The following is a 10,807-nucleotide window of genomic DNA, read 5'->3' as shown; positions in this document are numbered from 1 at the left end:
ATAAATATTTACAGGAGATGAAGAGAGAGTATCAAACCTTGTTGTTTGTAGCGTTCGGGTGAAAAAACAAGCAAAATGATTCGACGCGTATGTGTAATAATATTTTTGCTCAGCTGAGAGAAGGATGAAGCGTATATGTATTGGAGGCGAGTGGAGCGAAGAGCAAAATGATTCTAAAAAAGGAGCAAATTGGAATGGAAATGGAATCGTTTTGTTCAAGAATGTGGATTGTATAGGAAGAAGGAAAGCATTTTAATTACAATGCTTAGTCGTGGAAAATGACCGCGTATTGTATTCGGGCAAAGTATTCAAGTATGGAGGGAACAAAATGGTGCTTGAGGCCAGAGCACAACGACACATGCGCACTCACATTGTATGCATGCATTGGGATCCAAGCGCAATGTGTACATGTGTGGCAATGGTATTAGTAGAATTTGCCTCGGTTTTGTAGACAAACATGCTTGGGGTCTGGAACTGCTTCTCACTGTGGACACCGTTGAGTCCCACATGCGACGCAGTACTATTATTACTTTATTACAATGTATATGAACTTAATATTGTTTTCCTGACTGATATGACAGGCGACTGCTCTGTACTTGTGGCGACCTAAGGCTGGAGGACCCTTCCATTATAGGAGCAGTGTTGAAAGTTGACACAGGCCTACTATATACTACTCCGCCATTGTTCATTGCCTGTACAGTATCAGCGCGTGGGGGCGCACGAGGCAGCACACGATGTTGTGTCATATAGTCCACAAATTGATCAGGCACCTCTGCAAGGACAGCTTCTGCAAGAGCTTCGTCTGCAAACGCGCCTCCTTGAAAATCTCGGAAGGGAACAAACTGGACAATATCGCGTGCCATAGTCATCCCGTTGGCTCGAAGTGGTTCATCATCTGCATCCAATACGTTCATATTGTCGAAGTTAGCTGGCCCAATACCTATAATAATGATTGACATTGGTAATCGCGATGCCGCTATAATTGCACGGATAGTATTGTCCATGTCTGTGATGACTCCATCAGTGAGGATCAAAAGTACATAGTACTCTTCCAAATCGCCTGATCGATGCTGGTTACAAATAGCTGCTGTCTGATTGATGACAGGCGAGAAATTAGTAGGGCCATATAGTTCGGCATATTGCAGTGCATGCCAGTATGCGGCAAGAATCCCTTCTACTCCGTCCACTTCGGGCTAATTTAGCATCATACCATGTTGTCACGAAAAAAATCACATTAGTAAACTGGATATCTCAATAAACGTTACACTTTTTGAAAAAGCGCTTGAACACTTACATATTGCGGGTTTCCATTAAGAGCAAAACAGTGGCTCACTTGGCCATTCACTCTCCCACCAAAGCCATAAGCAGGGAATTTCTTATCCGTATCGTAGCATTGCAGAATATTACCTACACTACGGATAGCACGCGTATAATCATTTTCACCAGTTGGGCTTCTGTAGTGCAACGATTTTGGGTTACGTGGATCGCCGTTACTTTGAGTGAAATCGATCGCAACAACTAGATTCAGAGGCACTCCACCAGCTAGATAATCAAGGAACGATGGAGACTCCGTGACTACCATCCTCCTGATCAACAACTCAGTACCGACAGGCATAGGCGATAATGGGAAAGGCTTTGGCATTTGAGTACCCAAAAGCTCCTGCAAGGTAAAGACTGGGGTATTACCGATTGTAACGTGCTCTACTTGAAATCGAGCATTGAAAGTAAGAAAAAAGGCATTCCTTGATCAGTTATATAATATTATTTGTGTAAAAAGCGTGACAGAAGCTTTCTTCAAATATTAGTGCCTTACGCCCATTTTCCTTGAACTTCTTCACCTCGATTTTAAGTTGTCTGTTTGGATCGCCATTACAAAGTAGATTCTCCTTAATAGAGAACTCTGGCCAGATTGGATTGTATTTTGATCGAATCACCGGAGACTGATATATTGGCGAAAAGACGCCGTTCTCTGAGGCACGATGGATGGTAAAGAATGAACTAGGCTCTGAACGGAAAAAGCCCTTTTTGGCAATCTTTGTGGCCTCAATGTTGAACCTAAAATTATCATAAAGTATAAGATTTAGCAACAATCGACAATCACATCATGAACCTTTTTTAAAAAATCCATATCCTCAATTCAAAAACATACTTGATCACACGCTTTGACAGAGACTGCTCTTCCGCGCAAACAATAATAGTTCCGCGATGAGAGCTGCGGTGTTGTGGGTGTTCTAGCCGACCAGCAAGGGTTCTACCTCTGCTTCCAACTAGAAACACAGCAAATTGACTTTGTTGGTAAGCCTGGTGCTCTTAATTGAATACATAACACCATATCAAAGAATGAAAGTAGCGCAATTTACCAATCTTTCCAACTTCTGTGTCGAAATGCCCAATGAGCTCTTGAGCTTTCCATGAAGGATTGTTGCGATTATCAACGTCCACCATCGTGAAACGAATAGGCTGAATAGATTCAAAACGATAATCAATAATGATACTCTGGACAAAATCACAGTCCAACTTGTTCAGAACCATCTCTGTCCTTCCTATTGGCTCTGTTGCCCATGTTCTCGTCTTCTGGTCCATCATAAAAACAAAACATTGGGGGTCAGATTTCGAGAGAATATCTAAATCTGCAAGTCCTCTACAAATGTTGAAAAGTTTATAAAAAGTAAAACAAATCAAGTTAGATCCATAGTCTGGAAATATATTTCCTTATGCAAGATAAAATCCGAGTAGACATTGCCAAAGCATGTTCCCAGCTGACCTGCATTTGATCTTGAGCTCAAGTTTGGGTGCGACGGGTACAGTCAAAGGAAGTGAAGGTGGTCGATACATTTTATGTTACTCTTGCTCTTATTATTGCTATATGCCAATTAATTAGATAGGTGGTATATATAGTTAATTAGTTAATTAGTTGTCTATGGTGGTAATGCTGCGAAGTGGTTGGAGAAGAAAAAAAAAAAAAAAAAAAAAGAAAGAAAGAATGAAGGAATGAGAAGAAAATAATTGTTTTAAAAAAAAAAAATAGTTGCCCACCGGGCCAAAGCTCAAATGCATGTCTGGTATCCGGTGTGACAGAAATTTTTGTCGACCTTGCATCTGAAGCATGGTGGTCGAAGGTCGAATGCAAAAAGAACTTAGAAGAATCCAAATGATCCATGCTCTCTTCTTTTTTTTGCGCGCGCGCCCTGACCCCGATTCCTGAGGGCGGCCCATTTCATAATGACTACGCCATGAGCCATGAGCCATGAGCCGCAGTGGCTCTCCCTTCGCGATCCCTCATTATCACGTGCCCAATATGATATGGCCAGCATTCCCTTGTGTATTTAAATGTGTCAGAACTACTTGACGCTTTCCGCCTTCCTTCTAATCTTCACTTTCCGCGTCAAAACCACGTTCTTGGATAAGTTTGGGGAAAAGCTTGGCACAAACCTCTGTCTAGCTTATAAACTCGCTATTGAATAACCCCATGGTGTTACTCTCTTTCGGTTCAAACTGGTGAACTTCGGATCAAGAAACAGATAGTTACATCCTGTGCTTTGATAATGCTGCTCACCGAGAATGGGGGCCCGGTCGTTTCTAGATGTGGTCTATTTAATATTGTCTGTAACTACGATTAATGGGCGCAGCGTTTAAAACTTCTCTGCTATCTCAACAATCTTATCCAACTTGATATTGTTAGAAAACCCATGATGAAAGCGTCAACTCCTGTTTGGTCTGTCCTACCCCTCTCTTTACACCCCCATGCCCTTCTCAATCAGAGCCAAGTTCTTTATTACAATGGTAAGAGGTTCGCATCAGCGTCCGTGTGGCTCAATTCCTGCAATGCCATGCACAAGTCCAAGGGTTCAGTGGTGACACGAAGAAAACAAGCTAATTTGAAAAGGTCGTCGATCTTTCAACTTCCTACACCCGCGCATTTATCTCCATGTCGCGCACACAGGTCATTAATGAATATGCACGTCAGTAAGCAGGAGAGAGACACACCTGCATGTGAACAGGTCTTTGTCAGATTCTCTTATAATTATTGCTTTTAGAGTTCCTGAATAGAATTTCCATCAATTTATTGCCAATCATTCAATGCTGTACCTCGCATTATGCTCTGCCTGACAATTCATGTGCTCATGCATCATTACTGCATACGCTCTGCAGTCGGCTTATCTGGTGAAAAGCAAACTAGCCACTCTCCAGACAGTTTAAACTGTTCTCGTCTACTTTGCACCTATACCTCTCTCGGTTGGACTTACCTCTCTAGGGCACCTAACGTTGGCGAATTTGCTGTAAAACGATTTTTGGCTAGAGATTTCTTTTCCGGGAATACCTACGATTTATTAACCCATACCGGCCAAACGTACGATTCCTAAGCCAAGATTGCTGGGCAAGGTCTATAATACCACCATCAACATCAACCGTCGCAGCCAAGTTTACGAGCAAATGTCAATTTTCAAACCCAATGTTGTTTCCTAATGTCGACCAACTCCAAGGCGTTACAACAAATGAAAATCTGCAGTCCGCTTGCATTAGCATTACTTTCCATTATTCCAGCCATTTGGAGCTAAATAGAGCCAAGTAAAGCCAAATGGATGACTATGCATCTAAAATAGATACTCATGACATCCTCTTTCTACAATGAAGTAATTATAGTAAAAGAGCTGTGTAGCATCATCCAAGAAATGTCCCTTACACAAAAAAAAAGCTATCAACATATCGTAACATGCTCAAAACAAATAAACACATGATGGAAGCACTGGAACTGAATCTTTGAACTTTTGCCGTTTGCATACACACTCATCATGTAATCTCCTTATTCCTCTGTCAATGCCCCTGCCCAAAGACAACTGACCCAGCTGTTCCTGGGAGAAAAAGGCTGGCGGGAAGAGGAAGAAGCATGTAAACTTTTTCCCTTTTGTAACCTTCTATACTTTTTTCCTACATTCAGCTCTCACACCTTCATTACAGAAGCATTTCTTTACGTCTTCTTACCATGCCATGCATGAAATCGCGGCCCATTCATTCGTGTAGGGCATAATTCTCTGTCTCCAATATAATTTTGCCATTTCATCAGTTCATTCGCCACCATAAAATATTTTTCTTGTCCTCAATCCTTTGTCTTTTGTCCCTTATCCCGCTATTTGGTTTTCAAAATCAACAGAACAACAAATACGAGAACATCGCCACATCTGCTGTGGATGGGTTTGATATCGCTGAAGAGAGTGGCAAACCATCCTTTTAGTCACAAAACCACTATTGACACACATTTCCGCGCCATGGAGCCCTTGCCAGTGTATCCACGTGCGGCCACATCAGTAGAGGTTGCTGCTCATCCTGGAACCACTCGCTCTTTAAACCACTTAGACGCGGTGGTGACAGATATCAAGATTCCACACCAAGCACACATCAGAAAGAACACACCTCCGACCTCTCGTCCGACTAAAACCCCGCCTCTTTCTCCAACATCCAAACGGAAGCCAGCCCCTCTCGTCGCCCCAGCTCCACATTCTTCTCCTTCTTCTCCTAGATCAGCACCCTGTCCTGTTACAGCCATTGTAGTAGCTTCGCCTTCCGGCAACACAACAGCACCGCAGACGCGTCAAAGACAACACTCTGGCGAAAGACTTGATCAAACTCGTCGTACTAGGCAGTACAGCTCTGGTAGTAGTTTTTCCAGTCTTAATGGACCTCCAGTCATCCCTAGAGTACCCTCACTACTTCCTACAGGTACACCGAGTCCACCACTAATCTTAACTTCCTTCGGAGTAGACTGCTCTCCGCCTTCTTCCTATTCTTCTTCTCCATTGGAACCTTCTATGCTACCATATTCGTCACATAGTCATCCATTTCCAACCAGCTTTGGAAGAGAGAAGAATTTAGTCAACTCGAGTCCCACGCGTCGGGCGCCTAGTATTGATTCACCTATCCGTGATCCGTATCGTTTTCGGACGTCTAGTATATCTGCTCGAGGAGTCAAGAATGGTAAGTGTGAGGGGAGGTATGATGCGATGCTCTTACACCATCCACGCATCACAGGTCTTCGTACGCTATTTCTGCTCCCATCATTCATTTTTTTCTGTGTTTTGTGCATTTATTGTACACTTTCTGGAAGTCAAGCACAAAGTTAGTCTGTTCTTTTTTCAGTTAGGATTCCTTTTATTTGAAAAAAAAGCTTTTTTATTATTATTGCCTGCACAGACAACCCAGAACCTGAAAGGAGCTTTTCTGGTCTGTGCGTGAGTTGTGGGAGTGTGGTCAGGAGGCAGTTACGGGATGCGAGGAGAGGTGATATGGTCGGGATGGGAGATCCTTAGTGAGATCGTTTTTGGAACCAGAGAAGGATCGGTTATTAATTATCAGCTTAGTGTGTAATGAATTTTACTCTGACCGATTTTGACTGTAACAAAGACAGTGCGATGGTAGTTAATGTTTTAACCGATGTGTGCGTCCTTGCCTGGTGGGCATGACTGACCAAGAAGTGGCTATGGTAATATGACAAAAGGCAAAGCGTGGCTCAAACATGCTAATAGGGCAGGTGGATCGTGCGCCACCCCTTTGTCTAAATTTACTTTTATTTTTATCATTTTTACGCCCATCGAATTAATAGCAACACATCATCATCATTCCTCTCATCTTGACACTTTGGTATTTCGTTCACTCCCCTTGCTTTTCTTATTTGATATCCTTCTTTTTGCTCTTCCTATTGTTCGTCCTCACACACTCATCCTATTTCATCGACTATCCTTTTGCTTGCTTCGCTCAATAAAGATTACCAGTCTCAGATTCAGCTCCAGCCACAGGTACAAGGACAATTGCAGACACAATCTCTAGCCCAGGCACACCCTACCATGCGTGCTTACAGGACATCAGAGGGCTACCAGAGCGTGCCCGACGAACAAGGTTCACCAACATTGGCTGCCAGTCAGCCTCTGTGGGCTCGTACGCAGACCAGTACAGAAAGTTCTGCAGCTGCAGGAGAATCTTTGGGAGCTGGCGTAGACCCATCGTCATTTAAAGGCTATCAGCCGGTTCAACAACCATCCCATCCACCTTATCCTTCCAGCCCCATTTTGCAAACGCAAGATCGCCAAGATTATAGATCAGATCCTTATCGCTCAGCTTATTCTCAACACCATCACCACCAGTTTCAACAAAGAGGATCACACTCTCCTTATCATGATTCACCTGCATCTTTTGAAGAAATGAATCAAATGACTCACAGTTCCAAGTATTCTCTAAGCAGCACTAACAGTGGAGGAGGAGGAGGCCACAATGGTAATGGTGGTCATCAACAATATGAAATGCGTAGACTTCATAGTCTAGAACCTGATCAAACAACCTCGATACCGGATCAATACCCCTTGCCCAATGCACATTCGAGTCAGCAGCGGCTCAAGCAAGAGGAGGAAGGCAAGAATGCTGATGTCATCCCAAAAACTTCATCAGAAACAGGAACTCCAAGTGGTGTCGGCCAAAGTAGTCTTTCTAGTAAAGGCAAAAAGAAACAGTGTTATAATTCAGAGGATTCTGATGAAGAAGAGGGTCAGGAACGTGGAGCACTTCGACAAAAGGATTCGAAGCGATGCTGGTGCTGCTCCAGAAGAACTTGCGTATACATTTCATTTGTGGTTTTGATATGTCTGGCCGTAGCATTGTACTTTGTCGTGCCAAGATCCCCAAGCTTCAGCTTTGAATCAGTTACACCTTTAGGTGATCCTGTTGTGACCAAAAATCAAATCCAAGAATCATTTTCACTGCAAATGCGTGTAGATAGTCAAGTTAACTATGTGCCTCTGCGATTCACATCCCTCGAAATGGGGGTAAGTGTTTTTTTTTTTTCCTTCTAAAAAAAATACAAATATGTACAGGCTCGTTTTAACCAAATTTTCTTTTGCTCTTCTATTTAGGTGTGGATGAAGATTGATCAGACAAAGATAGGCAATAATGAAGGTCTTCCTTCGTCGTTTTTGATCAGACCTCGGATAGCTCAGGTGATCTCTGTGCCCATGACACTCGATTATCGGTCATTGAAGATTGACACGAATGCAGATGGCACACTCCAGGAACTTTTTACTGCATGCAAACCTGTGGATCTGAGTTCAGGCGCTTTGGTGCCCGGTATCAATCTAACCATTGGAGGCAAGATGTTTATACGGGGTCTCTCCTGGATTTGGAAACCACAGTTTAGTTTCAATGTTGATAGGGTACCATGTCCTGTGAATGCCAGGAAGCATGTAACAGAGCCAACATCTCCTTCCTCTGGATCAGGAGCTGGAGCTGAAACTCCGTCAGGAAGCAATGGTGGTGCGTCAGAAACTATGAGCCAGACTACCAATCCGAGCATAACACCCTCAAGTAGGTCATCACAAGCGTCAACACCTGGAAATACCGCAGGATCCACAACCACCCTTTCGTCTTGAAATAATCTAGACTTTGTGTCTTGTATTGTATTTGTACATACTATCTCATTATCTGTAGCAATAACGATTGCCTTCATAGTAAAATATAGACAACAAAGAAGGAATGAAAGAAAAGTGGAGTGTGCGCATGCATCATCTGCCAATGTGTTCTAGGTACAAAAAAAAAGGTCCAGACCAGCTCTTTAGGGTATAAGCTGCATAATTTAATTGAAAGAAAAGGTTCAGAATATTTCCATGTATTCGATGAACGTGTGTTTGTCAAGTTCGACCATCTTCCCATGTTGCACAAAAAGGATGCATACAAAATGGACAAGCATAAAAAGGCAAGACGGCGGAACCAATGAGCAGGAGGAGCAATAGAAAGAATAGATAGAAGGAAATTGACCTCCTTCTCCTTCACCTGGTTGTGGTGCACGACTATGCTCGGGGCTGTGCCGCTTATTGACCTACCCGTTCCTGGGCAAGTCGTTGTGAACATTGGTCGCTATGAGTATGAATGAAATAAAATAAGCAACAAACGTTCTTGACTCTTTCCTTCTTCCTTCATCACTAACTTTTATTTTTATTTTTTTTTCTAATCATCTACCCTTCATTCTCTTTTTTTTTTTTTTTTTTCCTTTTTCTTTTTCTGTCACACATTCTCATCATTCCTGTTTGTCATCTACATTCGTCAGCATTTACACTTCGAACTTCAACATTCAACGTTCTCCACTGCTTCTCTAGTTAACTTGACAGACTCTTTTCTTTCAATATACACGATTTATTTACTAATTGATTTGATCAAAGATCAACAACAACAACAACAACAATAACAAACAATAACAACAATAGTTGGCGCAAAGAAAGAAAAAAGAAAAAAAAAAATGGCTCCTAACCCACCTTTAACAGATACAGAGAAGCTCTTAATTGATGCTTATACTACTATTCTTGAAAAGCCATTCAAGGATAAGTATGAGGATAAGTGGGAAGATGAACCCTTTGATCGCGCCGTTGATCAATTCAAGACACGCGCTCAAGAAATTGGATTTGCAGATCCATTCGAGCTCCTCGCTCGCTTCAAGATTCAGTCGTATGACGCGATCCGAGCAGAGCTCAAAAAGGGACCTGCCCCCTGTTTCCGTCCAGGTTGGAGAAGTCCCATCTTGGGAATGAAAATCGATCCTATGGTCATTGTCTCTAAATGTGCATACATCTCTGGGCCTCATTACCGAGGTCAAGAAAGAGTCGTTGTTCTTGATTTTTGGGCCAGTTGGTGAGTAATTAGTAATTGACAACGAGATGAGGTGTTGGAGTGAGACAATTGTAGAGAACTCAATTGGTGCCTATCATTGGTGTAAAAAAAAAAATGCGGCGTTTAAGAGCATTTTCAAGCGGGCATATCTAATTGCCATCTCTCTGGCTTTAATCTTACTTATTTCTAACAGCTGGAGCAGCAAGAGAAATGGGATTCTTAGATTGATCCTATTGTATTTTTTTTATTTTTTTATTAATGCCCATTCTGAATCACTACAGTGAAAGATTTAAAGAAAAAAGTGACCATCATGTTAATCCTTCCAACTTCTCATATTCATCTTGAACCCCTATAGGTGCGATCCGTGTCTAGAGGCAGGACCAGAAGTATCACAATTGGCAGAGGAATTCGCGGGACAAGTAGCTTTCATCGGAATCAATAATGAGAGTATCTTTAGCACAACTAAACCGACCGATATAGATCTTCTCAACACGTTTCTCGATGAGCATCAAGAAGCATTTCGATATACAATGCTGGTTGACAATGCAGAGGGGTTTGCAAAAGATTGTAAGACAAAACAAAACAAGGAGAACATGTTATATATATATATATATGACCAACATGTTTAAACTGATACTAACTTTTGTATGCGATATACATCCTTATACTCTACATAGCTGTATACAAGCCATCTGGATACAGAGCTATTCCTTGTGCAGTCATGTTAGTTGATGGAGTTGTCGTATATGTGGGATCGCCTTTGGGAACATTTAAGTCTGAGGTGGAGCAAGCATTGGATTCAATTGGCTCTGGATCATTACCAGTTTCTACCAGTCAATCATCACATGCAGTATGAGCAGTAACATTAAAACAGAGTTCGAGAGTAGAGGGATGAACAAAAAAAAAAAAAAAAAAAAAAAAAAAAACCAGCAACAATAATATAATAAATAATATATATAATAAACAATGTATATAAGAAAATAAAGCCTTGGGTGGAGGCAAATGGCATCTTAAAAATTAAAAAATTAACTATTTTATGGCCATGGAAGCCCATCAAGTGAAAACTTTACATATCCACGAGATATGTTTTCAGCCCTTCAAGACCCTGTAACAAGAAGAAGAAGAAGAAGAAAAAAAGACTTTTATTATTCTACATATGATCTAA

General features: G+C 41.8%; 4 protein-coding genes across 4 annotated transcripts; 3 read left to right on the top strand and 1 right to left on the bottom strand.

Annotated features, from left to right (window-relative positions):
* Positions 1-500: 500 nt before the first annotated feature.
* BCR41DRAFT_423727 (Copine-domain-containing protein) lies at positions 501-2,961 on the bottom strand. Its single transcript, XM_022030320.1, has 6 exons — positions 2,765-2,961; positions 2,361-2,641; positions 2,150-2,267; positions 1,814-2,055; positions 1,295-1,704; positions 501-1,193 (listed from the first exon to the last, which is right to left on the bottom strand). Exons 1-6 carry the CDS (start codon positions 2,833-2,835, stop codon positions 552-554), a joined length of 1,764 nt encoding a protein of 587 aa, XP_021879298.1. The 5' UTR covers positions 2,836-2,961; the 3' UTR covers positions 501-551.
* Positions 2,962-4,985: 2,024 nt separating this feature from the next.
* On the top strand, positions 4,986-6,514 carry BCR41DRAFT_127290 (hypothetical protein). Its single transcript, XM_022019473.1, has one exon. The coding sequence runs from the start codon at positions 5,190-5,192 to the stop codon at positions 6,117-6,119; it is 930 nt and encodes a 309-aa protein (XP_021879297.1). The 5' UTR covers positions 4,986-5,189; the 3' UTR covers positions 6,120-6,514.
* Positions 6,515-6,839: 325 nt separating this feature from the next.
* On the top strand, positions 6,840-8,411 carry BCR41DRAFT_372325 (hypothetical protein; the record flags this gene model as incomplete). The annotated part of the gene is made up of 2 exons (XM_022026669.1): positions 6,840-7,811; positions 7,899-8,411. 2 exons carry the CDS (start codon positions 6,840-6,842, stop codon positions 8,409-8,411), a joined length of 1,485 nt encoding a protein of 494 aa, XP_021879296.1.
* Positions 8,412-9,016: 605 nt separating this feature from the next.
* Positions 9,017-10,548, top strand: BCR41DRAFT_357423 (hypothetical protein). Its single transcript, XM_022024901.1, has 3 exons — positions 9,017-9,663; positions 9,998-10,209; positions 10,320-10,548. The coding sequence occupies exons 1-3, from the start codon at positions 9,275-9,277 to the stop codon at positions 10,496-10,498; spliced, it is 780 nt and encodes a 259-aa protein (XP_021879295.1). The 5' UTR covers positions 9,017-9,274; the 3' UTR covers positions 10,499-10,548.
* The last annotated feature ends 259 nt before the right edge of the window (positions 10,549-10,807 follow it).

The sequence above is a fragment of the Lobosporangium transversale genome, assembly GCF_002105155.1.
Source record: "Lobosporangium transversale strain NRRL 3116 chromosome Unknown BCR41scaffold_30, whole genome shotgun sequence".
NCBI lineage: Eukaryota > Fungi > Mortierellomycota > Mortierellomycetes > Mortierellales > Mortierellaceae > Lobosporangium > Lobosporangium transversale.
This window is presented reverse-complemented; position numbering and strand designations above follow the sequence as displayed.